General features: G+C 35.2%; 1 protein-coding gene across 2 annotated transcripts in view; it reads left to right on the forward strand.

Annotated features, from left to right (window-relative positions):
* STRBP (spermatid perinuclear RNA binding protein) overlaps positions 1 to 27,014 on the forward strand; it is a 147,955-nt gene that overhangs the window by 93,087 nt on the left and 27,854 nt on the right. For both annotated transcript variants that reach the window (XM_063081791.1, XM_063081790.1), the window contains exons 6-13: positions 6,791 to 6,882; positions 7,385 to 7,480; positions 8,632 to 8,743; positions 9,405 to 9,502; positions 9,711 to 9,822; positions 19,813 to 19,905; positions 20,308 to 20,507; positions 26,062 to 26,220. In XM_063081791.1, the coding sequence (XP_062937861.1) occupies positions 6,791 to 6,882; positions 7,385 to 7,480; positions 8,632 to 8,743; positions 9,405 to 9,502; positions 9,711 to 9,822; positions 19,813 to 19,905; positions 20,308 to 20,507; positions 26,062 to 26,220 (962 nt within the window). The remainder of the gene's footprint in view (positions 1 to 6,790; positions 6,883 to 7,384; positions 7,481 to 8,631; positions 8,744 to 9,404; positions 9,503 to 9,710; positions 9,823 to 19,812; positions 19,906 to 20,307; positions 20,508 to 26,061; positions 26,221 to 27,014) is intronic.

The raw sequence follows: 27,014 nt of genomic DNA on the forward strand, positions 1-27,014 counted from the left end.
TATAACTTTATAACCCTGTAAGATTTGTGCTTTATTTACTTAATTGCCCATGTGTAGATTTGTTTTATAGTGTAAGGTGTGTAAATTGGAGGATTGACTCCCCCCCCCCAAAAAAATGATCTTCAGTAAATTTTTTTGTAGGATGTTTGTGACCCTCTTAACATTTTGAAGATGATATATGTAAGAATCATGCTTTAAACTAACTTTCTTCTGAAGTTAAAAAGAATTGCTGTATGGCATTGTTATCCTCATAAAAAAGTAGAGTGAGAAATCTGTTCAACCATTGGTAGGTTAAAGAAGTAATGACGGAGCTGTGGTGGGCTTCTTTTTCTCTTGTTTTTGCCTCCTATCCTGTTCCTAGAAACTTGCCATGTGGCATTTCTCTTGTGTCAGACCTTTGACCAACTGGCCACTTTGTCATGACAATTTAGAGGCAATTGGCCTATCTGGGCCATTGGGGACTCCCTGTTGCTATTTTTCATCACTAGACTTGGAACAAGTCCCATTGCTTACTCCCCTACCTGAAATAACAGTGCAGTAAGAAATATTGGTCAGTTTCTTGGTTTATTTCAAGTTGATGATAAGGGTAGAAAAAGGCACATTTATCAGTGAAGTTAAAATTTCAACTCTTGGCAGACATGACTCATAGGATCACTTAAAGTAAAAGTTACAGACTCCTTTTAAAAAACGTTTTTTGGGGTAACTAAAATCAGCTATACTATATCCACCAGGTATAAACCTGACACATTTATGAGTCATATTTTAAAATCAAAGTGCATCTAATCTATAATGGGGTTTATGCCTGTACAGCTTTTTTTTTTCTGTATGTCGTATCTGCAGCATCTCTGATGAACCAATCTTAAATGGTTTAATTTTTTTAACAGCTTTACAGTTCACCATTAACTGTAGAACTATAAAATGATTTCTGAAGTGTCAAGATAAGTGTTAATTCTGGTAAGCTGTGTTCTACTTGACCCTCTAGTGCAAAACCAATCATTTCTAAATAGAGTTGTAATTATAGGTATTATTAAAAATTATTTGAGTATAGGGAGATAAGAAAAAGACTGAAGTTGGCAAAGACTTGGTTAATTATATGTTTGTTTATACTTATTGGCATCCCTTTCATTACTTCTTTGAAAGTATTAAGGGAATGTCAGGCTTCTTTTTTCCTGTGATTTTGAGTACTTATGTGGAATCATTGCTTTCAGTGATATCCTTCGGCTTAGTCTGTTGCCTTTTGTAACTTTTAATTTCTGTTCAATCTGAAAACAGATTTTTAGTGTATTGTTCCCTTGCTAGAACACTATTATAGAATGGAGTTTATAATAAAGTAAGAAAGTCATAGTCTCTGTTCAAGGTGTTTGAGTTACTAAAGGATCCAAAGACCTCTAGGACCTGAATCTCCTCAGCTGATGTGTGGGATCAGGTAAGGTGAAGGAATCTGCTTGGATCTGATGTTTTACACATGTCACTTCTTGCCTTTTGAATGGCAGAAAGATTTGCTTTGCTGTTGTCTTTAATATCGCAGCCCTGTTGACTCACTTGATGTTTTTTATAATTTGCTCATTTTGTCTAACCTGGGCTTTGTCAAAGACAACTTTTTGTTCTTTGCTAGTAGTTTTGTGTATTCCTAGGCAACTGAGAGGATCCAGCATAATTAAGCATTTGAGATCCAGGCTATACAATTCTGTTTTATCACACTAGACAGCTGTATGGGATGAAAGCACAAGTTTCATTCAGGTTCCAGAATTTCTGGGACTGAAAGAGATCCTTTTTTTCCCCATTTCTGCTCATTTTCTTTCTCAAAGTTTAAAAAAAAATTTCATTGTAACTTTTTTTCTTGGAGACATTTTCCTTTAGTGCCTCAACTTTCCTTCAAAAAATAAGCAATCCATTTACAGTACATACATACCTCACATTTTTCTCACCCCTCTCTTTACTTGCCACATGTTTGGGTTAAATCTAAGAAAAGGAAAAAAGCATGGTTGAGAGCAGGCAGAGCTAGAGGACAGGGGTGAGTTAGAGCATCAAACTCATCTCCTCAGGGTTGCCCATGTGGAAGTGGATCTAACTACACATTTCAAATCACCGTGTATATTTTAAGTTGCCAGAGTACATAGCAAATCTCTTTGGTATTGTTTACTATTTCACAGGTAAGTTTCCCTGTATGCTGTCAGTCTTCTTTCCATATTCTAATCCTTTATTCGAAGTCCCTGTAGAATAACCATTTCCCCATTACTACGTGTTTCATTCTAAAGAAGGCATAGGAGAAAAAGCACAGACTTTGGTTCACAGCAGCCTTGTGTTTGATTCTTAGCTACATTTGTTACTATTGCTGTGTGACCATGGATAGGTTTCTTCATATTAAAGTGTGAAAAATAAATACTTCAAAAAGTTGTTTTGAGATTAAATGAGAGAATTTATGTAATGTGACACACGATAACCAGCACAAACTAGTTGCTCAGTAAATAGTGGTAGTCACTCAGCTTATTAAAGATTCACAGCACAAACTCTCCTATTTAAACTGCCTTCATTTAATGGTGAGAAGAATGTGTGCATGATAGTTCTCAAGAACTGAACCTAAACACAGTTAAACTCTTAAACACCTATTGAAGTGTAGTATTGGAATGAATATACTATATTTACTACAGTGCTTATAATAAAAACCTGGTTTCTTGTATAGTTTGTTTCATTGAGGGCAGGTATCTTTTTCCCATCCCTGTCCTTTATCCTTAGCACCTAGAATATACCTAATACATAGTAGGAAAAAAAAAATTAAAACAAAAACACCACAAGTCTGTGAAATGAATTTACAAAGTCAGCATATTGTCTGATTAAATAAGACTGTCTGGTGTGTAAAAAGCATTAACAATGGGCAAGCATCTCGTTAGCTCAAGCAATATTTATTGAAGATTTATCTGTTAAGGTATTTTATCATCTACCATGTGATAAGCACTTCCTTGTACCTGATTTATTTTAAAAACCCTCCCAACAGCCCTATGAGGTAGGTAATTGCCCTGTTTTGTAAATGAGGAAAGTCTACATTTTACCCAGTTCCTGTGACTCTAAGTCCAGTATGCAATCCACTGTCCCATTACTCTCTGGGATTCCTGCACGAGCACTTTAGCTAATCTAGTCATTCTGTACATCACACAGTGTCTCGGCTTCTTTTGGTGTCTCATTTGCTATGGGGGGTGGTGATAAATCATCTCTTTACTTATAATGCAGTTTGAAACTAGGTAGATTGGGAAATACAGAGAATCTTGTGGCTTATACTAAGATAAACCCCTGTCCTTAGTGCTTGGGTGGATTTTCAGTGGTTCACAGAGAAGTTGCCTGATAGTCCCTTTACACGTATTGGTGCCAGTGTGAGTTTTTGACTCTTGGCTGAAGTTCACTAGCATGTGTCCTGTTAGAGTCAAGACAGTACATTCTTACACTCCAGAGATCATAACTGGGTTTATAATGATGCTGCACAGTTTATTTTCCTGACTTCTCGGCTGCTAGATCAACATCCAGAGCAAACTTTTAGCCATTATATTTCCAGCTACTAAAGAAAAGTCATACTGAGTGATGTTACTACATAAATTAGGAGAACAGTGCTCTCTCTGTTTACCTTATTGCTACATTTACCTGTCCACATTATTGTATCCTGATGTTTTGCATGGACAGTGGCTTAAGGCATAATGTCTTCTCTGCAGAAAGCCTAATGGAATTGAGAGAGAAGGGGCTGCCAGGATATCCTCAGGCTAACTAGAAAATTCTATCAGCGTGAACTCAGTAGCTCAGCTTCATCCAGGTTATCAAGGAGTCCCTCATGATTACCCCCGGCTCAACTGTCTTACTTTGAAGAGCCCAGGTTCCAGACATGTAACTCCTGTTTAACACAGTCATGTTTTGGCTTTTCCCTCACCCATCTCCAGGCTAGTGTTTTTGTTAACGGGCAGATAGTTGGCTTGCATGTAAGGCATTGAGAGAAACTGACCAACATTTCCTGCACTAAGGTGTGATTCTGGTCACTGATCAAACCTCTAACCAAATAAACACAGTTAGGTGTAATAGACTTCTGTCTAGTGTTTCCATTGTTCAGAATGTTGTATGTACCTTCATGCCCTGATAACCAGGTTACTGAGCAGTACATTTTTAAGAGCTATTTTTCTTTGCTTTTGGTGCTGTTTCTCATCTGTTTCACTGGTCACTGTAAGAAAAAATGGCTCATGTTTCTGTTGTTTCTAATTAAGGACTCCAAGATGACTTATTAGAAAATCTTTACACCTACATTAAAGTTGAGAAATATTAAACCTGAAGTTCTGCTACCAGAAGTAGCAGTGTTTTCCAGGCAGTTCTGTGACTGCCACATTAAATGAAGTTATTCTTTTAAATGAATGAAAATATATAAAACTGTATATTATTAATTATATAAAGGAAATAGACATGCTGAGCTTATAAGTAGCACTGTAGTACCATATGAATTTATATTGTTTTAATATTAAAAACTTTGAAGAAGATAAAATGAGGTGAATTATTATATATCCTCTGCTGTTTTCTACTTCATGAAACATTTTGGATCTTTTGACTTTCTGACTATCAGAGCATGAAGAAACATGACCATTCTGATGGTGATGTAAAAGGGGATCCAGTGCCAGTCTTCTGTTCAGTGCCTGTCCCTTTCATCTCTTTTTAGTAGAGTCTGTTGTCTCCAAGTGTTGACTGTCTGTAGCAAGCTGATGTCTTTTTTTTTTTATTTATTTTTTTTAATATATTAGTTTGTGGTTATAATCTGACTTTGGGACAAAAGAATTTATGAAAATACTTTTGCTATTGTCCCTCGTTAAAAATATCTGTGTTACAATCAGAGTAAAATGTTATTTATTTACAAGCTCTGATCACTGGATGAAAGTACTAGGAAGTACAAAAAGAGTTTTGGCTTGCCTCGTCTTTTCCTATCCAAACTTCCTCTGCCTTATTTCCCTCTTCCATTGTTTCCCTCTTCCTGAAATCCATACTTGGTAAGATGATAGAATGAAACTTAGCTTGCCTTACTGTTAATTTAAAAAATTGAAGTCTTAAGAAACAGCAAGGTCCATACCTTTCATTGGGATTATATTACTTAGCAGTCAGTCAACTTTTGTCATGTATAACTTTTAAGAGATTCTAATCATTCATTTACAATAGTTTATTTTATTGGGTATGTGAGCTTTACACAGATGTTTGTATTGACCACAGTTAAACATTTTGGCATAAAAACATTAAAGTGAGTTATATATTTCGTGTCACTATAAAGACAAAATTGAGCAAGTCCAGGAGCTAGATCATCTATGAAGCAAATACCCATAGGATATTTGTTTATGTTTATAAGTAAATCCACATTAATAATTCTTTTCGAGGCTCTCCATTTTATGAGTAAAGGTAATGAGACCCTGTGTTGTGATTTTGTTGACAGAGATTTATGGGGAAACAATGCAAATATCTGCTGTAGAGCTTACCCGGTCAGAAAATAAGTGTGTAGCACTTCAGCCTTGAGAATGTTGCAGCCAGTAAAGAGAACCACAATTCTTCCTTTAATAGATTTGTTTTCTATTGGGCATTATGCCCTTAGTTTTAGTTAATGGCATTTTATCAACTAGAATAAACATTGAATTTGCCATACATAGAGTCCTTTGATAACTGAGGAAACCAAGAAGTGTCAGTGCTCTTGTCCCCCATATAAAAATATTTACACTATATCAGTTGTCCCACATATATGTACTGCCGAATCTATTACTATTACGATAATATTGGGAAGAAATGTTGGTGGGCTCTCATACATTTAATAGAATTCTTAAAAGAGAATGGTAAATATGACTTAATTGGATTAGACAAAGAATTATTCTGCCAGAAACATTTGTGTGTTATAATAATGCACCAGGACTTCAAAAAATTTAAAACCTCACTTCCTAGTAGTTTAGAAGAAATAGATTTGGCTATTTAAACTTGGATATAATATCATGTGGTATCTTTCTAAATATGGATATTTGTCATTAATCACATGTTTGGATTTTTAATTTTGCTGCTTTGGGCCATTTAATCCAACTTTAAATTGTTAAGGCAAGTTGAACAGCTGTAATTAGATAGTATTCCTTGCTGCCTTTTTTTTAAAAAAGGGTATATAAAATTTGAATTATGTGTCAATGTATTTTATATTTATAGTTTTAATAATTTAGAGAAGTCCAGGGTGATATTTGAATTCTCATCAGTAGAGTAAAGTTTCTATTAATTGTTATTATATTGAATGAGTTTATTTAGTTAAAAAAATTGCCATACTCAGTGTATTTCCCATATATTTCACATTATTACATAAGCGAGTTTCAAATTTCCTTAAAAGCTGATCAGTGATCAAAATTTTGTCTATAAAAAAAGTTGTTACTGTTATTGGTCCCAGATTTCTCCTCTTCCCACTCTGCCAAAGGAAAAGGTGCTATGTACTTATTTTGTGCCCTGTGATGTTGTACATGCTTAATAAGATCCCAGATTGCAAGTAGCAGTAGTCACTGATTTGTTTACTGAATGATTGATTGCCTTTATGCTGTCTTGTACTTGTGCACAGAACTACTCTGATAACTGTTTACTAAAATAATCATAATGCACCTAAAATTTTTAAAAAGCAACAAAGCCAGATCATAAAATTTTCTTGGAGTCTTATTATTTCACTCAGATATTACTATTCTTTTTATTTTTCATTGCTTGGTAATTTGTCAGGAACCCCTTGGTCAAATTGTATCTGTCTTTCTTTATCCCATTTTACCATTAGAAAATGTTGCAATGAAAGATCCTCCGGACTTATTGGACAGGCAGAAATGCCTGAATGCCTTGGCGTCTCTTCGACATGCCAAATGGTTTCAGGTTGGCTCTTTGTTATTATCTTATTGTTACTGTAGCCTTGTGCAGGTTTCATTTGGAACACCTGCCACTTACTGGTTTCTCTGTACTATATTGTTTTGTGTAAATAAATGAGTTAAATTGAGTAAAGTGCCTAGTATAGATTCTACTATAGTTAATGATGTTTATCATGTTCTTTTTGGCTTAGTATTCTGAATTTCAAATTATTGCTTATAAAATACAAACATAAGTGAGAAAAGCTAAAAGTTAAGGTATAGATAGTTGCCTGGAATGGGGTTGCCATGAAGCTACAAAAGCAATTTTAACATTATGCTCCTGTTACTTTAAAATTTGCCTTTATAAATCACAATTTTATGACTTTTGATACCCTGATTTTTGTTTTGCTTGACATCTGATAAATGACTTGCTAATTAGTATTCACTTTAAAGAACCTATCCATAATCAGTGTGCTTAAAATGAAGAATGGATTTCAATAGGGATATTGGAATCATTTTGTTTGTTTTAGGCAAGGGCAAATGGATTAAAATCATGTGTAATTGTCCTCCGTATTCTGCGTGATTTGTGCAACAGAGTTCCCACATGGGCACCATTAAAAGGATGGGTAAGTACTTAAATATGGCTAAAAGCAAATTCTTACGCTGTAGCAGAGGAAATCCTGTAGAAATATGTTACTGTAAAATGGCTATCTTCTGAGTTAGCTAAGGTATCTGCTTCTGGTTTTGCCCTGGAAAATTAATTAAGCATCTTCATATAGGAATTCTTTTTTTTATGCATATAACTTATCTCTTCTATCTCATGTTCCTGTTGCAGAGCCTGAGGTACTTTTTGCTGCCAAAAGGGTTTTATACCTTTTAGAACTAAGTGTCTTCTTGCACTTGACTCTGCACTGATCACTCACTGTTCACCTGCTGCCCGTGAAAGCCTCCTTGGCTGGCCCCTTTCTCTTTCAGTGCCGCCTTCCATTACAGTGGAAATTGCCTGACTGGCCAGTTAAAAGGATTCTATTCCTTTTGTAACTCTCTTCCAGTGGAGACACTTACAAATAAGTTTGTGTTAGTAATTGAAGTCAGGCAGACAGTATACTTATCCTGATTATGGACATAATTTATATATTGTAAAATTGACTTAATTTGGAAATTGTTACGCTTGACCCAATTAAGACTACAACTTAAGAACATTATAGAACAGTTTAAATAAAGCTATAATGGATTATTTATAAATTAATCTTGCAATTATTACTTTGATATCGTACTTGATTTATTGGTTTATTAAATATGGAGATTTGGTTCTCTGTTCTAAATATAGTGCTTGGTGCAGGCTACCTGAAATTAAGTCTTATTTTATATTGAGATATTTGTGGTTTGAATGCTTCTTACATTTAGTGGGAGATAGGTGGGATGGGTTTGTACACTGGCTAGTTATTAGCTATTACTAACTTTTATGAAGCCTTGTTAAATCTTTGTTAAATGAATGAGATAACCATAGTTTCTTTAGTGATCCTTTCAGGGTAATTGAAAAGAAAGTTTTTGTTACAGAAATGTCTTCTGAAAATATTATCTCAAAAGTGCTTGGTTTAAAAACTCTGGCTGGGGTAAAAGTTGATAATCATGGGGGGAAAAGTTAAGTGGGCTGTAAATGTTAAATTGACTTTTACTTTTGGCTCCCCTTGTAGATAGGAATGTCAGTTCACATTTAACTAGAATTCTTTTAACAGTTGGTACACATACTAATTTGTGATTTAATATCTTCTAGCCCCTAGAGCTCATATGTGAAAAGTCTATAGGTACTTGTAATAGACCTTTGGGTGCTGGGGAGGCCTTGAGACGAGTCATGGAGTGTTTGGCATCTGGAATACTACTTCCTGGTAAGGGTTTTAAACTCGGGAGGCAGAAGAATCAGAAAAATCTCATTTTATTTTATTTTTCTAAATATATGCTCAATTTATTCTCTGCGTGGAAAAATGATATGTAGGAGTTATTTTGCTTGGAATTTTAGCAACTAGAATGTTTGTGTGTTGGTTAGTGCTATAAAACTCTCCTTTTTGCTATTTATAATTTGTGTTTCATATGTGCTAAAATAAAGGGTGCTAATAAGATATTGTGTCTGCTATGAATTTGCTTTACCTAGAAGTCTGAATTGAAAATGCAGATGTTTGGTTAAAATGTATGAAGTTCATTCTGTTTGTAGTCTGGTGTTAAATTTGGAAAAATTAAATTTGGTCTATTTTCCATATATAATTCCTTTAAAGATTTGGTATGATTCATTGTGCTATTTCTAAATTTTCAAAGACAGACCCAATTTTGGCCTTAGATATACAGGTAACTTCCAGTATAAAATAAGGACATTTAAAATGCTAACATACTGAAAATGAGTGTCCTTTTTACTGCACTTAATTGAACTGACTTTTAACTTGGTTCCTCTGTTTTTTTTCTTTTTCTATTCATTCTTCTCTCTTTTGTGTTAGTTTAGTGGATTTTAAACCCAGTTCTAAATGATTCTTGCGTTTTTCTTTGCTTTAATTAAAGGGGGTCCTGGTCTTCATGATCCTTGTGAGCGAGACCCAACAGATGCTCTGAGCTATATGACCATCCAGCAAAAAGAAGATATTACCCACAGTGCACAGGTAGAAGACTGGGCCTATCACTGTGATTTGTTAGAGATCAAAACTTTATTTTCTGAATTGTTCTGTTTAAATACTTTTTGTCTTGGTGTTGCTAAGGACTTCTGCCATCATAGTATCAGTGTTTAATGAATGTTGTTTTAACTAGATGTTCTACGGGCTTTATGAATGGCTGTTGAAATTTGATTAAATATAATGTTTTGTTCTTTAGCATGCACTCAGACTATCAGCCTTTGGCCAAATTTATAAAGTGCTGGAGATGGACCCCCTTCCATCTAGTAAACCTTTTCAGAAGTATTCCTGGTCAGTTACTGATAAAGAAGGTGAGCACGAAAGTTTTTTTATTAGGTTTGGGGGTTGACAGTGGTGAGATGGTCATAGGATGCATCTTTTTTTAGAGCTGAGGGACTTAATCATTACTCATCCAAGTCATGTATTAAGAAGTTTATTGCTTTTCTTCCCGACTTCTCTTCTGTCCCCATCAGTGACATCAGCTTGGTATCATTTATTCTTATTAGTGACCAGCTCATTTGACTATGTTGGCCAGATGCCATTACTGCATAAGCCTAGGGACCATACTTTGAGAACCCCTGGTCTAAGGAGAGTAGATAAACCATAAACCGGGAGGAGACATTATTACTGTCACTAATCAGTTGGATGATCTTTTTCTTGCTTGGAAATGTTATGTAACGAGAAAGAGAAAATACAGAGGAGGAGAAAGTCATATTGGAAAATTCAGGACCATCTTCCATTTGTACTAGTCTGTCTGAACTCAAGAGTTTCAGCAGAAAAGAGTGTAGGTTTTGGGGTCAGTCTGACCTAGCTTGCTAATGTAGTTCCACTATTTACTATTATTAGGCCTTGAGCAATTAGTTGATCTCTCTCAATTAGGGATATACCCTCTTATTTTATTGGTTGTTGTCAGGTTAAAATGCCTGACTCAGTGCCTGGAATACAGTGTATATGCAATCCTGAGTCCATGTATTCTCCTCATTATGTCACAAAAAACATTTTTCCCCTTCTCCTGTTATACTAGAAGGTGGGATGTTTAACACCCCATATTCTTCACCTAGGACCCAGCCCATTTCTCATAACTGATATTATTCTACTAATAATTTCTACATGACAAGAATAGTGCAGTTGCCCAATCTGTTTATTTAGACAACAGAATTCCAGTGGGTCCAAAGACTTTTTCAGGGAGTCCACAAGATCAAAGTGTTTTATGATAATAATATTAAGGCATTTTTTTGCCTTTTTATTCTTTCTTTCATGAGTGTATGCATGTGACATGTGATGACGTTATCACCCTGATGGCTAATGAATGTTTTCTTGTGTAAACATTCTTGTTTAAAAATTTTTATTTTAATTTCTAATAAGCTAAATATTGATTGATATTACCCACAAAGCAAAGCTCTTTGGGTCCTCAGTGGTATAAAGAGTGTAAAGTGGTCCTGGGCTAAAAAGTTTGAGGATCACTGCCTCACACTGTAAGCTCCTCAGGGGAAGGAATATTCCAGATTATATGATAACACTTATTATAAACCAGTGCTCAGTAAAATTTGTGGAATGAGAGCCAGTTTCTTCCAGAGAGTGCTCACTCAGTGGTGAAGAAATTGTTGGAAGGGATTTACATATTTATTTGACATGAAGCATTGTCTGTGAATTGAATGATTGAATAGAAATTTCAAATAGTATTTAGATTTATGTGACTAGCAACAGAAAATTTTATTTCAATTGCTGAATTCAAAGTAGTTCTTTTGGTTTTGTATTTTTTCTTTTACTAGATTAGTAAAAGTACATCTGCTGATATGTGACTTATATTTTTTAGCTTCAAAAACCTTTCTCAAGGGCCGAGCCCGTGGCGCACGCGGTAGAGTGCAGTGCTGGGAGCACAGCGACGCTCCCGCCGTGGGTTCGGATCCTATATAGGAATGACTGGTGCACTCACTGGCTGAGTGCCGGTCATGAAAACGACAAAAAAAAAAAAAAAAAAAAAAAAAACCTTTCTCAAAAGTTTGGGAACTGCTGGTTTCTCAATTTATAGCATAAAATAGAACCAGACTGCCAGTGTTCCTGTTTTAGCCCTATCAAGTTACTGGCTGCATGACCTGGCAAGTCACTTAAACTGTTTTGTGCCTTGTCTACAAGATGTTCTTCCTCATATTTTTATGCCTTTAGCACCTAGCTTCTTGACATTCACATTTAAACTTTATTACTGTAATTCTGGAATTCTTGGTGATTTCAGTACGCATTCAGATGATTTTTTTCAAAACTATGACATATCAATTCCTTGACTTCCTCTCCCACAAATATTTTATCTTCTACCTTACCTCAGTTATCCATTCTGTGGCTATACACTAGACCTTGTCTTCATCAATAACTGTACCTGTACCCTTCTCATAATCGTATTTTAAAGAATCCTGCTTTCTGCCTTCCTTGTCATCACTTTGTCTAGTACCCTTATTTCCTTTCTTGAACCTCATTATTGATTCTGTGACCTTTGCATAGGTCCTCATTCTCCTCATGTTCTCACTTTGGTTCTTACTCTGCTCATATGCTGTGGTCCATCGTTATGATCACCCCCTAGCACTGCCTACCTTCACTTCCTTGATTCTCTGTTCCTAGCAAATTTCAAACTGGTTGAAACACATCTCTCTACCTACTGGGTGCTTACACCAAGTTGCTGAATATGGCTGGAGAAAAAACACACAGCCATCTGACTGTTGCCCCCCTTAAGTCTGTACGTTCACTTCATGGGGACAATTTGTGTCGTCTGGCAATCCTCCTATAAGTTTGAGAGTTCTCCAGTTTTCCTAGGTAATTGTTTCATACCTTCTCCCATTTCACATCTCTGCTTCCACTCCCTTACTCTCATCTGATGACCTTGTTTGCTTCTATTTTCTCAGATAAATAGTAATCAGGAGATAAGTTCTAACCACTGTGTCTACCAACCTCACTGTATTTACTCATATTCTTTGCTTTCCCTCCCTTGCCTGTGTAGTAACTGTCCAGTTTCTTAAGACTATCTTTCTACTTGTCCGCTGTGTCACATCCTCTTTTGCCTACCAGTGGACATTATTCCAGCAATTCTCTCCTCTCTCACCAGGATGACTTCCTCCTTGTCTACTGAATCATCTTCATCAGCATAAAAATATGCTGTAATATCTCCCATCTGAAACCACTGCCCTGGTTAAGAAACAATGTTATCAGCTCCTCAGAACTATCTATTTATCCCTCCCCATTACTTTTCTGCCCCATGAACTGCCATTCCTGACTTTGATAATCATTTCCTAGATATTCTTTATAACTTTCCCACCTGTGTATGCTTTCCTGAACAATTCAGTTTGATTTTTCCTGCAACTTTCTAGAAATGGAATTGTATTGAGTTTAGTCTTTTGTGACTGGCTTCCTTGTGGCCAGCATTGTTTAGGATTAATTTATGTTGGTGCACATGGCTATAATTTGTTCATTTTAATAGCTATGTAGTACCCATTATTAATGTGTACTACAACTTACCCATTCTACTTTTGAAGGACATTGAGTTTTTTTATTTTTGACAACCACCACAGTATTGCTATGAGCATTTTTATACATGCCTCCTGCGGTATATGTCCAGGAGTTACTGTAGGCCAGTAAATGACCTAGTAAATTGCTATATGTACCAATTTATGCTTCCATCAGCAGTGTATGATAGTTCTTGTTGACCTGAATCATCAACAGCATTTGGTGTTTCTAGATGCTTTTTCTGAAATACTACTTTTTATTTGACTTCTGGGTCATCACTTTCTCTTAGTCTTTTAGCTCCATTGCTATCTTCCTCAGTTGTCTTTGTTCTTCATCTTCCTGACTTCTAAATATTAAAGTGTCCCAGGGTTCAGTTTTCAGACCTTTTCTCTTTATTTACACTGACTCTTTAGGGGATCTCATTTAGTCTCTTGCCTTAAGATACCTTCTTTCTGTACACTGAAGATTGTCCCAAATTTATACCTCCTCCCCAGACTACCACCCCTTGAACTCAAACCCATATATCAAAACGCCTCCTCAGTATCTCTACATGGATGTCTAACAGACATATCAAAGGTAAGGTGTCTAAAATCCAAACTCCTGTCCTCACTCTGCCTTTGCTCTTTTCTTTCTGTAGTTATTCACATCCCAGTCATTGGAAACTCTTGGTCTGTGTGCTCAGGCCATAATCCTTTAAGTCATCCTTGAATCCTCTCTCTCGTTCACCCATATCCAAGCCATCAGCAAATCCTGTCTGTTTACTTTCATAGTATGTTTAGAATTCAGCTAGTTCTTTAACTTTTTCACTGCTAGTGTTCTTGCCTAAGCTGCCATCCTCTCTCACCTGGATTCTTGCAGTAAACTTATCTGCTCTTCCTGCTTCCGTCCTTGACCCTGAGTCTGTTCTCAACAAAGCAGCAATTGTTTTCCCCAAACTTTTTTTTCCCCTTAACTTTTTATTTTAAAAGACTTACAGATTCACAGGTAGTTGCAAAGATGGTAGAGGTTCTGTGTACCCTTCTCCCAGTGGTTACATCTTATATAACTATAGTATAATATCAAAACCAGGAAACTGATATTAGTACAATGTGTGTGTATAAATGTTATGCCATTTTATCACGTGAGTAGATTTCTGTAACCACCACTGCAGTCAAGATGCAGAACTATTTCATCACCACAAAGATCTTCCTTGTGCTACCCCTTCAATCACTTCTTTCCCGCTAACTGTTCCTAGGCCCTGGAAACCACTAAGTTTTCTTTATCTCTATAATTTTATCACTTCAAGGATTTTATGTAAACGAAATTATACAGCATGTGATCTTTTGAGATCCCTCTCCCCCCAGCATAAATGCCCTTGGGGTCCGTCCAGGTTATTGCATGTGTCAATAGTTTGTTCCTTTCTATTATTCACTATATGATGGTGTGGATGAGCCAGAGTTGGTTTAACCATTCACCTACTGTAGGGCATTTTGTTTGTTTTCAATTTTTGACTGTTAAAAATAAAGCTGTTATGAATGATCACATGAGGTTTTTGTAAGGAATTCACAAAAGCTCAGGTTTGTGTGTTAGATTGGCTGGCAATTTTCCTTCGTTGTAATGCTTTAAGTTTTGGCTTCAAAGTTATGCTAGCTTTATATAGTGAGTTAGGAAGTGTTCCTTCTTTTTCTGTTTTTTGGAAGAGTTTGTTTAAAATCAATGTTATATTTTCCTTAACTGTTTGGAAGAATTTATCAGTGAAGCTTACTTGGGCATGTGGTTTTCTTTGTGGCAAGGTTTTATTTTTTTTAATTTTTAATTTTTAATTTTTAATTTTTATTTTTTATTTTTTATTTTATTTTGTCGATATACATTGTGGCTGATTATTGCTCCCCATCACCAAAACCTCCCTCTCTCCTCCCTTCCCCCCTCCCCCCCAACAATGTCCTTTCTGTTTGCTTGTCGTATCAACTTCAAGTAATTGTGGTTGTTATATCTTCCCCCCCCCCCCCGGTTTTTTTTTTGTGTGTGTGTGTGTGTGAATTTATATATTAATTTTTAGCTCCCACCAATAAGTGAGAACATGTGGTATTTCTCTTTCTGTGCCTGACTTGTTTCACTTAATATAATTCTCGAGGTCCATCCATGTTGTTGCAAATGGCAGTATTTCATTCGTTTTTATAGCTGAGTAGTATTCCATTGTGTAGATGTACCACATTTTCCGTATCCACTCATCTGATGATGGACATTTGGGCTGGTTCCAACTCTTGGCTATTGTAAAGAGTGCTGCGATGAACATTGGGGAACAGGTATACCTTCGACTTGATGATTTCCATTCCTCTGGGTATATTCCCAACAGGTGGCAAGGTTTTAAATTATGGGTCTAATTTCCTTAATAGGCATAGGACTATCATCTTCTTATGAAAGTTTTTGTTAAGTTGTATTTTTCTAGGAATTGTCTGTTTCATCTAAGTTTAAAAATATTTTGGAATAAAGTAGTCATAAGATCATTTTATCTTTTCATTGTTTGCAGTATCTGTAGTAATGTCTTCTTTTATACATTTCATACCTTCTCTTTTTTGCTCATTACTCTCACTAGGGGTTTATCATTTTTATTACTCTCTTCAAACAGATCAGCTTTTGGCTTTGTTGATCATCTTCTGTTGTATGAGTATGTTTGTATTTTATTTCATTTCAATTCTACTCATCTGCTCATATCCTTAGGTTTTTTTTTGTTGTTTTGTTTTGTTTTTAAAAGATGACCGTTAAGTGGATCTTAACTTTTGACTTGGTGTTGTCAGCACCACACTCTCCCAAGTGAGCCATGGGCTGGCCATCCTTTGTTTTTAAAATCTCCTTACTACTACCTTTCTTTGTGATTGTCTGCATTTTTTTGTTGTTGTTTTTGTTTTTGACAGGTGGCCTGTATGAGGATCCGAACCCTTGACCTTGGTGTTATACTTTTTTGGGTTTACTTTGTTGCTTTTTTTTTTTTTTTCCTTCTTTTAATTTAATTTCACGAGATGGGTAAATACATTATTGGTATATCAGCGTTTTATTATATATTCTGTTAAAGATGGTTAGTTTCCCTTTAAGCAAAGTTTCACATACATTACATTCTTTTGACATTACAATTTTCATTATCATCTAGTTAAACTGTTTTTGTTTTCCTTTTTATTAGTTCTTTGACCCATGGGCCATTTAGATGTCATTTCTTAATTTTTAGACAAATGAGGATTTTCTAGTGTACTCTTTATTTTTGAGTTCTTATTCTACTGTCATTTGAGAATATGCGTTGTGTGATTTCCATCCTTTGATATTTGTCGAGACATGTTTTATGGTCCAGCACATGGTCCTTTTTTGGTCGGAAAAAGTATTTATATTCTGTAGTTGGTGTTCATAATGTTCTTTATATGTCAGATCACATTCATTCATTGTGTTATTCAGATCTTATATCCCTATGCTATATATTTTTTTGTTTACTTGTAGTCAGTTACTGGGAGAGTTCTGTTAATTCCTTTCTATTGTGAATTTATCTGTTTCCCCTTGCAGTTCTGCCAGTTTTTAGTTTGTATTGTATTTTTCATTTATAGAATTTCAGCTCTTTTATGGTTTCAGATTTTCTGTCAGAAATTCTTTTTAATAAAGTTTGTATTTGAATGCTCCATCATCTGCGTTCCTTTTAGGTCTATTTCTCTTGTCTGCTTTGTCTCTTGATTTTTGATCACAATATCTTGTCTTCTCATGTGCCTGATTATTATGAGTGCTGGAGATTTTAAATGAAAAATTGTAGAGAATGTAAAGCCTAGAATAATGCTAATCTTCCTCTAGGGAGGATTTATATTTTTTTCTGGAAGATGGCTAATGGAATTGGCAATTCTAGATCATTTTCATGCAGTCTAGGATTAAGATGATTTGAAGCTGGTCTTCAGTCGTTTGTGAAGTCCAGACTGTTTCCAGTTCATCTTGTACTGTATAGTGTTTAAGAGGCCCAGCCTGCGTGTGGAGATTCACCAGCCTTTTTCTTCTTGGTGGTCCTTGAACTACAGTTTGGACCCCTGATCCTGGGAGTCTGTTGGAAGTCCTCTGTTCAGTTCTTAATGACCTCTTCTGGATTTGGAAGACACCCCTAGGGGAAATGTGGCCCCCAATACAGGATTTCCTTTACCTCCCAGGTCTTGACTCCATAATTCTTTATTACTTATGAACAGATATTTAGTCTGTGTTTTGTCCAATTTTTCCAATTGCTCTCACCAGGAGGCTTTTTAAAATTTATTTACTCTCCCATACTGGAAGTGGAACCTTGATATTTTGTCAATTAATGTCATCTGAGATTGAGAACTACTGTCGTATATAACCTGGCTCTCCTTATCTTCTTCATGACCACCCTCTCCTTGATCATGTTACTCCAATCACTCAGGTCTTTATATTGTTTCTTAGCATGTTGCTGCCTTAAAACCTTTGTACATGCTCTTTTCTCCACCTAGAACTCTTTTCCCAAATGGCTAAATAGTTCACTGTTTTACTTTCTCAGGTCTTCATCAAAAGGTCACCTCATCAGTGATACATTTCTGACCTTTCTGATGAGCACCACATATAAAACAGCAACACCTCCTCCCCCTTAAGCCTCTCTTATTATTCTCCATTGTGGTGACTACGATGTGACATGTTGTAATTAGTTTCCACCACTATGTGTAAGCTCTTTGAGAACAGGGAGATTTTTTTGTTCTCTATTATATGTCCAGCACCTAAAATTGTCCTGCACATAGTAATGCTCAGTTAATATTTGTTGTTGAATTAGTTTATAATGGGGATGATAAAGTTTCTGGCCTCATAGAGTGCTTGTGACGATTAAATAAGTTAATACATGTAAGATATTAAGAACAGTGCCAGGCATATGGTAAACACTCAAATATTATTTAAAAAAATTGTTGCCTCAGAAATTATTATGTCTCATTACTAGATACTATAAAAGGTTGAAAACTACTTGCTTTTTGTGAAGCAATCCCATTTTTTCCCCCACATTACCATTATGAATAGCCTCAGATTTTATAGCTTTTCCCCCAGTGGCTGGGATGGTAGAATGAAGCTTAATCTATGGAACTCTAGGTAGCTTGAGTATTTAGAGAATAGATCTGTGCATTTAAGCCAGCTTGTGATTTCCAGGCAATCAAGGAGCTGCTTTTAATTTAACTTAATGAGAGGGAGAGTGATTGAATAGACATAGTTTCTTTTTAACTTTTATTTCTTAAAGACTGCATGCTGGGAGATTGGCACATTCACAGTTTTATGTAATGCAAATGAAATACAGTACTAAGCAGATATTGCCTTCTGTTGAAGAGAACATCAAGACTGACTGACCAGAGTGGTAAATATTGACCCAAGCAGATGTTAAAGTCAGTGTTTAGCCCAAGGGACCATAAATCTTGATTATCAGAAAATACATAGTTAATCTCTGTATTATTATAAGCTTTCACTAGAGCATCTGGAAATCTTGTGGCATTAGTATCTTGCCCATAACTTTTTCCTTAGGAAAAACCTAACAACGGCTTTTAAGTTGAAGACACAGAGTTGTTGGAAATACTTGGATAGGTTGATGAACTTTCTCTAATTTTTTAAAAACTTGGACAGCAAAACTCCTACTTATGCTCGACAGCACTAACTGGCTGCTTTATCCAAGAAATTGATTTATATCACTTCAATTAGTTTTTGTTCCATACACATTATGTTGTTTCTAAGTTTTTTGTTAAGACAGTTTGTAGGATACAAGACAAGGAAAATATATCTTTGACCTTCAAGGAGCACTAAGGACACACAGGAATTAATATATATGAAATAGTCATTGATACAGTACTATGTATGGTACTTTTATGGTACTTTATATTTCTGATGCATAGAAACTTTTAGAAAGCTGATATGAGATACATTTGGTAGGGTAAGTAGGATCATGGAGGTAGTTAACTGCAAATAAAATCTTAAATGATATTTGACGAGGAAGATGATTTTAGAATTTGATAATCAGATTTCTGAAAGCATAAGATTTAACATGTGGACTTCTAAAATTTATATAAGTAATAAATGTTAAATTTTAGAAATATTTGAGAGGATATAAGTAAAAATAAATCCTGCCGGAGGTAACTGCTTTTTAATATTTTGATATATAGCTTTTCAGACTTTTTCTGTTCATGCATATAACATATGAATATGTGCTACCTTAGTCTGTTCAGGCTGCTATAACAGAATACCTTGGACTTGATAATTTATAAGCAGCAGAAATGTACTGCTCACAGTTCTGAAGGCTGGGATGTCCAAGATCAGGACTCCAGCAGATTCGGTGTCTGGAGAGGGCCTGTTGCTTATAGATAGTGACTGCTATGTGTCCTCACATGGTGGAAGGGAAAAACAAACTCTCTCGAGCCTCTTTTATAAGGGCACTTGTCCCATTTATGAGGGGCTCTGCCCTCATGACCTAATCACCTCCCAGGTGCCCCACCTCCCACCATTACTACATTGCAGATTAAGTTTCAACATGTGAATTTTGAGGGGGACATAAACATTTAGACGACAGCTTATGCGTAAATATTTGTGTTTATATATGAATAAATGGGAAAATATTTACAAAAAGTTAAATGTTAAGTTGTTTCAAGAAGATTTGCTTTTAAAAATTTTACTTTTCTAGTTATAAATATGGTAATTTAATTGATCAATGAAAAATTTGCATAGTGTTTGTTGTGACTGCTAAGATTTTCCTGCCTAAACACATTCGATACATTTGGTAGGGTAAGTAGGATCATTGTTTTGACTGGTAATGAATCTCTTCTGATTGTTTTTAGGTGCTGGGTCTTCGGCTCTAAAGAGGCCATTTGAAGATGGATTAGGGGATGATAAAGATCCTAATAAGAAAATGAAACGAAACTTAAGGAAAAGTAGGTAAAATCTCTATTCTTACAGATGTGAACTAGAAAGGTCTTATAGCATAAAATAGAAAAATTAAAAAGTGAAGAATTTGATTGATTTGGAGTTTTAAGAATAGATTTTAACTGAGAAATTGATAATTGAATAACTTTTCTGTGTTTCCAAGCTTAATTGCTTAAGATACCGTAATATTGACAAGTGAAAATTAATGTATATAGTAATGCATATTATTTTTACAATGATGTTAGCATAATAATTAAGAAGTAATTTTAGAATTATGAAGTGAAGTTCATTTGTACATGTGTTTTGAAATTCTCATTTTTTTAAAACCTTATAAATTTATAGAAACTTACAAATGCATAGATTAAAGCAAAATGGCTTAATTTCTGCTATTATTCCTCTTTCTTTATTAGTCCTGGATAGCAAAGCAATAGACCTCATGAATGCATTAATGAGGCTCAATCAGATCAGGCCTGGGCTTCAGTATAAGCTCTTATCTCAGTCTGGCCCTGTCCATGCCCCAGTCTTCACAATGTCTGTAGATGTGGATGGCACAACGTATGAAGCCTCAGGACCATCCAAGAAAACAGCAAAACTTCACGTAGCAGTGAAGGTACAGTGTTTATTTTACTTAGTAATGCTTTGTTATTTTATGTTCCAAATAAGGTGCTTATTTTCCTATCGTAAATTAACATTTTTCCAAGGTTTTAATGACAATATCATATCGACTGGAGTTTTGTCACCTGGATCACAGTTATCCTTTTTTTTGTTGTAAATAATATGTGTGGGTTACATAAAATTTGGAAAATACAGAAAAAAGTAAAGAAATTAAAATATGTCCATTGCACATTTTTGAGGCAAAGACCATTAATAGTTATATATGGTATATTGGTTTATTTTCATCTTATCCTGTTTTATTTCTTTTTTAAGGGGCTCACAGTATATATGCAATTTTATCCTCTGATTTTTTCATTTAATATCTCAATTTTTTCATATTATTAAAATCTTCATAAATAATTTTTAATGGCTGGATGATTAACATGATATGGATATACTATTATTTGTTAAATATTTCCCTATCATTGGATATTTTGTTGTTTCCAGATTTTTTCTATCATAAGTAAATTTGATCACTATCTTAGTACATGGTGCTGCTTCTGTATTTCAGAGTATTTCCATAGGGAATTTCATCCAGTATTGGACCAATCAATCATGCATGTAGGTTTGTAGAAAATTCCAGAATGGAATGTCTGTATAAATATTTTTGACTTCTTACAGACTAATGCCAAAATGTCAAAGATCACATAGACTGAAGATCAATTTTCACTTAAGAAAAAATCTGTTATGTAACAATGTGAGGGTACTTAAAAAGTTCATGGAAATATTTGTATTATCTTTTAATTCTATTTTTCCATGAACTTTTTGAAGTACCCGTATGATTGGTATGTGTTCATGGTCATTCCATTTTGCAGATATTAATGTAGATGCAAACACTGTCCTAGACACGAGATATTGCAGCAAACCAAACAAAGTCCCTGCCCTCATAGAGCTTACGTTCTAGTGTGGATAGGATGGGGAGACAGACAACAAATATGCAAAGGAGTATAATATGTCAGATAGCGATTAGAACAATGTAGATAAATAATAACTAAGCTATAAAAATATCAAACAATATATTATTTATGTTCTTTCTTGTTTACAAATGGGTATCTTAAAGTATGGTGAAAGAGTATGAGTTTAAAACGAAGCAGAAAAAGAAAACCGAGAATGAGGGAAAAAGTGAACCCAGCAATAAGGTTAAAAGTATAGTTTAATAACTTAGCTATAATGTACAATGAGAATAGGTCACAAATTTCTAGCTAATTTAAAGATACGAAGGTCTGTTCCTGGCTGTCCGTTAGAAGTAGCCTGTAGTCTTTTCTGGGTCTCCACAGTCTCATGCAGGTTTATGTACTAGGTAGGTGTATTCCAGAATTTGCTTTCTGTGTTAAGACAGACGTCCCTAAGATCTTTGCAGAGTTTTATTGTACATCTGGTTTTCTAAAAGTTACTTTTGGCTTTTCTGTTTCTTATCATAAATATGTAATGTGTGTTTGTTATAATCAGTTTAGAAGATGAGGGAGAAAATCCATAATTCCAACACCTAGAAATAGTAACATTCGGGTATGTATTTAGTTTGTATTTTTTCCAAGCTTTTTTTTTTTAACCTGCAATTCTAAAATCCAAAAAATATTGAAAATGAAAAATATTTCCCTAAATTTGATGCAAACTCACTGGTGGCAAAATCTGACCTGAATTGATGTGGGGCTGTTTTATTGTGTGGGTCTTTATTATTGCATTTGGCATGAATATTTTACGTGTTCGTATGTACAAACATGGGGTAGCTCCTGAGAACCCCACTGGGGATTTGGATAATATGTAGTATATGTATTGTATTAGCTTTCAGAAGTGACTAATTATGAAACTCCAAAAAGGGTTTCAGATAAGAAATGGTGGACCTACATAATGTCTATAAAAAATATATGCTTAAAATAGGATCATGCTTTTTTTTTGTTCATCTAAAAATATATTACACTTTTCTTTATAGTTAACACAAAGATTGCTTTCATTTTTACTAATGGCCTAATATTTCATTATTATCAAGCTCCCATGATATAGGTAATTATTTTAGATTTAGATGCTTCCAGTTTTTTAGATGCTGTACATCTTTTTGAACTTGTCTGATTATCCCTTAAAATATATTCTAGAGATGGAATTATGAGGTCAAAAGGAAAGTGCATTTGACTGATTTATTAATTCATTAAAAAATGTATTCAGATTCCTACTATATGCCAGGCATATGTTGCTAAATTACCATCCGTAAATGTTATACCACGTGTTACTGGTTATGTTTGTAAGTGAGCCCGAGAGAGAGTTTTACTTCTAATGTGTTTATGGAAGTAGGTCCCACTAGATAAAAATCTTGACAGTCCTTACTCAGGAGTTTGGTACAGGGTTTGTACCTGTTAAGACAAATCACACCAGAGAATCAAATCAAAACAAAACAAGAAGAAACTGGTTCCTGCCATGGGAGCCTGGCCTGGCTGCCCAGCAGCAGGCACCCTAAACTTATGGAGATTAGTGGCCAGTCTACCCTTTCCTCTTCCAATTCTTTATCCTGGTAGCCCCTCACAATGGACAGTTTTAGGGACATAATCAGCCGTATTCTATGAAAAGAACCTTAGTCATTGTGGAGAAAATATCAGTTAGAAGGAGACAGGAGCGAAGGCTGTTTGGAGAGGTTCTTGGAGCCATCAGATTCCCTAAAAATCAGTTGAAATCAGATCTCTATCATACCGAAGCCACAAATGTTACTTTCTTTTGAGTAGAGAGCTGAGTGTTTTCACTTTTGGCCCCTAGTCTTTGAGGGTGTCATCTTTCTCAATCTCCACATTTCTCAACCTCAGCTCTCTTCTAGGAAGAAGGGGCCGTGGTGATAGTTGATTTCCCAGTCACCTTCTTTCCATGGATTGTTTTCTGATTTTTTTTTTTTTTAGCTCAGTTGATGTGTTTATTAGGATTGAATTTGTTTGCCAGACATTTGAAACTCACATTTCTTTGGTATATAAGTTTTTTTGTCCTTAATATTGATTCCAAACAAACTTTGGTTCTGTGGAAGAAAAACAGAGCTGGATGTTTGTTAAACTGATAAAAACAGATTTTACTCAGGCACTATTGCAGTAGGGGAAAAGAGACCTCAATATAGAACTGGGCTTAATTCTGAGTACAACAGCATGGATTGGTGGGGATTTATAGCCAAGGAATAGGGAGGGATCTGTGGATGGAAAATTACTAAGAGGAAACATCACAGGTAAAGGGGGATTCCTGGCTAAACAGATCGAAGAGGATTCTTGCTGAAGGCAGGCCAGAGTGATCAGATTATCACTTGGGGGATGGTGGGAGATTAGGAAATTGGATCAGGATGATTAGATACTGAGGGTGTGGGATTCTGGCTAAACCAACTTAGCAGAATTCTTGCTATAACTGGGCTCTTAAGGAAGAGGCCCAAGGATGTGACCTAGTTGAAAAAGTAGCTCACAGGGCCGAGCCCGTGGCGCACTTGGTAGAGTGCTGCGCTGGCAGCGCGGCAACGCTCCTGCCGCGGGTTCGGATCCTATATAGGACTGACCGGTGTACTCACTGGCTGAGTGCCGGTCACGAAAAAACGACAAAAAAAAAAAAAAAAAAAATGAAAAAGTAGCTCACAGAGTTTGGTTAAGAAGAGAGACTTTGTCAGTTCCAGAAGTCTGGGAACTCTTTACTTTCTTGACTTCTGTAGCATATACTAACAAATACTTTGAGTATGTGTTCGTGTAAAAATAACTTAATTTTAAATTCTTTTGTTATGCTGTATCACAAATGGACACTGTATCCCTTGAGAGATAAACCATCAGTTATATAAACTGTCTGTAAATGTACTGAAATATGTTGCTGCAGTAACAAGTAAATGAATATGGTATGTGAGAAAAGGGTGGAGAGAAATGGTGTTATATAATTTATATTAGACTATTTTAATTGTCTGTGTTGAGTTGGGGAAAGCTGCATGTCCTTAGTTTTTGTTGGATTCCGATGCTTGGCTTTTGACTTGCAGCCTATGTTGTCTAGTGTTAATTCTGGACTGATAGCTATTCTTTTGAGATGAGATTTCTCAGGGAGAGCATATTTGCAAGACTCAGCAGAGAAGTTGTTTTCTTTTTAAAATATTGATGAGTATATAACCAAATGATGTTACTGTACTTAGTGTAAAGTACTACCTAAGTACTTTTAGAACTTAAGATGTTAAAAAATGGTTCTTGGTTTTACTCCCAAATAAATACAAGGAATTTGTTTATGATGAGAATGCCAAGTTCTCCATATGAATTGGGTGAATTAATTTAAGTTCTCTTGGTACAGAGTTCTATTTAAGGCCCTTTTTTGTTTGAAGTAACACTGTTTTATTTATATTGACAAAATCTTTCATGTTAGATGCCATTGTCTTTAAAGGCTGGCTTCTCATTTATGTGCCCATTGTAATAGTTTTTTGAGACAACTATCAAGAACCATTGGTATTATAAAGAAATATGATGTTGCTTTTACACTCCAGCAACTTAAAACAGTTAAAAGCTGAAACAAATACAAGGATCTTTAGGAACCGTTTTCTATATCCTCTGATATAAACCTTTAATTAGTAACTGACAATGCAATATCAACCTACATAGGAACAGAATTATAAAAATGCTAGTGAACATGTTCTCTTATGAACATCTAGAAAGCAGCATAACCGGGAAGGAGGTATTAAAATAAAAGGCATATGCATGTGTTCATGTGTGTGTAAACATGCCTGTGCATGTATGCGCACACACATACACACTGTTCTGAAAGCTGTATTTCAGAAATATGAGAAATCCCATGCTTCGAATGCAAATACTCGTATACTCGTATTGGAGATAGCCACAAATTACTAGGGCCTTGAGAGGGAGGGATGGAAATACAAGCTTAGAATTGTTCATGGCTAGTATAGAGAATAAACCTATAGACTGACTCTTTTCTTTCAAGTCTCTGTTCTGCCATAAATTGAAAGCAAAGTCAATAAATAGAAACCTTTGGATGTTATTTCGTACAGGCACATTGGTTCAGAGGTAAAAAGTTTCTTGATTCCTTTTCTGGGCCAATTTCTCCTAGTGGATTGAGTCATAAAATTTGGAGGTCAACTAATACAGTCTTCCTGTTTTGCAGATTGGAAAATTGAAGTCAAGTCTTTTCCTTTCTAGTCTAGTGTACTTTTTACAGTGTGCTGTTTGCCTTTTCCCCTCATCCCACTGGTTGAACCTGGCTATGCTGTTTATTTTCCCTACCTCTCACCCCCAAATTAAATGAATCAAGAGCAACTTCGAGTTTGCTTTTCTGTCATCCTTTATTTAAACTTAGTTACTGTCAGGACATGTTTCCTCATTTTCCCATGGTGCTACGCTGGTAGGTAGATCTTATTTAACCAAGGATTTATAGATATAGCATCGTCTCGCTCTACCTTGAAAGGTGTTTTATGGGTCCAAATGTTCAGAATTTGAAACTTTTGTTCTCCATGTTATATATATTCTCTGTGGTCTTTTGTGTCTGAATAAAACTGAATCATATTGTAATTTCTATAGGTATTGCAAGCAATGGGATACCCAACAGGCTTTGATGCAGATATTGAATGTATGAGTTCCGATGAAAAATCAGATAATGAAAGCAAAAATGAAACCGTGTCTTCAAACTCAAGCAATAATACTGGAAATTCTACAACTGAAACCTCCAGTACCTTAGAGGTATACTTATATATTTTTTTCCTTAGAGAAGAAGTAATATATGAACATTGTAGAAAATTTGAAAAATGTGGAAACGTATAAATAAGAAAACCACAGTGTATACAGACCTGTACATTACAGATGTAGACATTATTAATATTTTGCTTTATTTCCATCCAGACTTTTTTCATGAATATTTTAATGAAGGCAGTCATATTTTCATGCAGTTTTACATTTTGATTTTTTTTACTTAACTCTGAAAATATTTATAAACATAACCGTATATTGTACAACACAAGAATATATACCCTAATTTAACTAGCTTCTCTATTGCTGACCATCGAAGCTGCTTCCAGTGTTTCACAATTATAACATATCAAAAGTGTCAACAATAACTGAAAGGCAAAAAAAGAAAATCCTTAAAAATCTAGTGGAAGGATTATTTGGAGTTTGTGCTAGGCTGTGAGGGGTATTGGGTCATCATTTACTTGGTTCAGCCCTGGAGAAAGGCAAAGTATATACCTCAGACTCTAAGTCCTGACCTGTTAGTGTATCCCCACAGATAGTAGAATGGGATGAAATCCAAGTACTGAGTATACTCAACACTTCAAGGAATTCACAGAATCCTTGTTTACTGCATTCTATGTAAACAAAATTGGTTTTAAAGTAATAGTAGGAGCTTACGTCAAGAAAAAAAAATTTTTTTTTAACTTTGTCATTTGTAAGAGTATTTACTAAGGAATTAATAGACTAATTTTTTAGTCTATAAGCTCCTTTTAGTATCTGCTTAGTGCCAGGTGCTCCAGAAATTGTGT

The sequence above is a fragment of the Cynocephalus volans genome, chromosome 17 (genome assembly GCF_027409185.1).
Source record: "Cynocephalus volans isolate mCynVol1 chromosome 17, mCynVol1.pri, whole genome shotgun sequence".
Taxonomy (NCBI): Eukaryota; Metazoa; Chordata; class Mammalia; order Dermoptera; family Cynocephalidae; genus Cynocephalus; species Cynocephalus volans.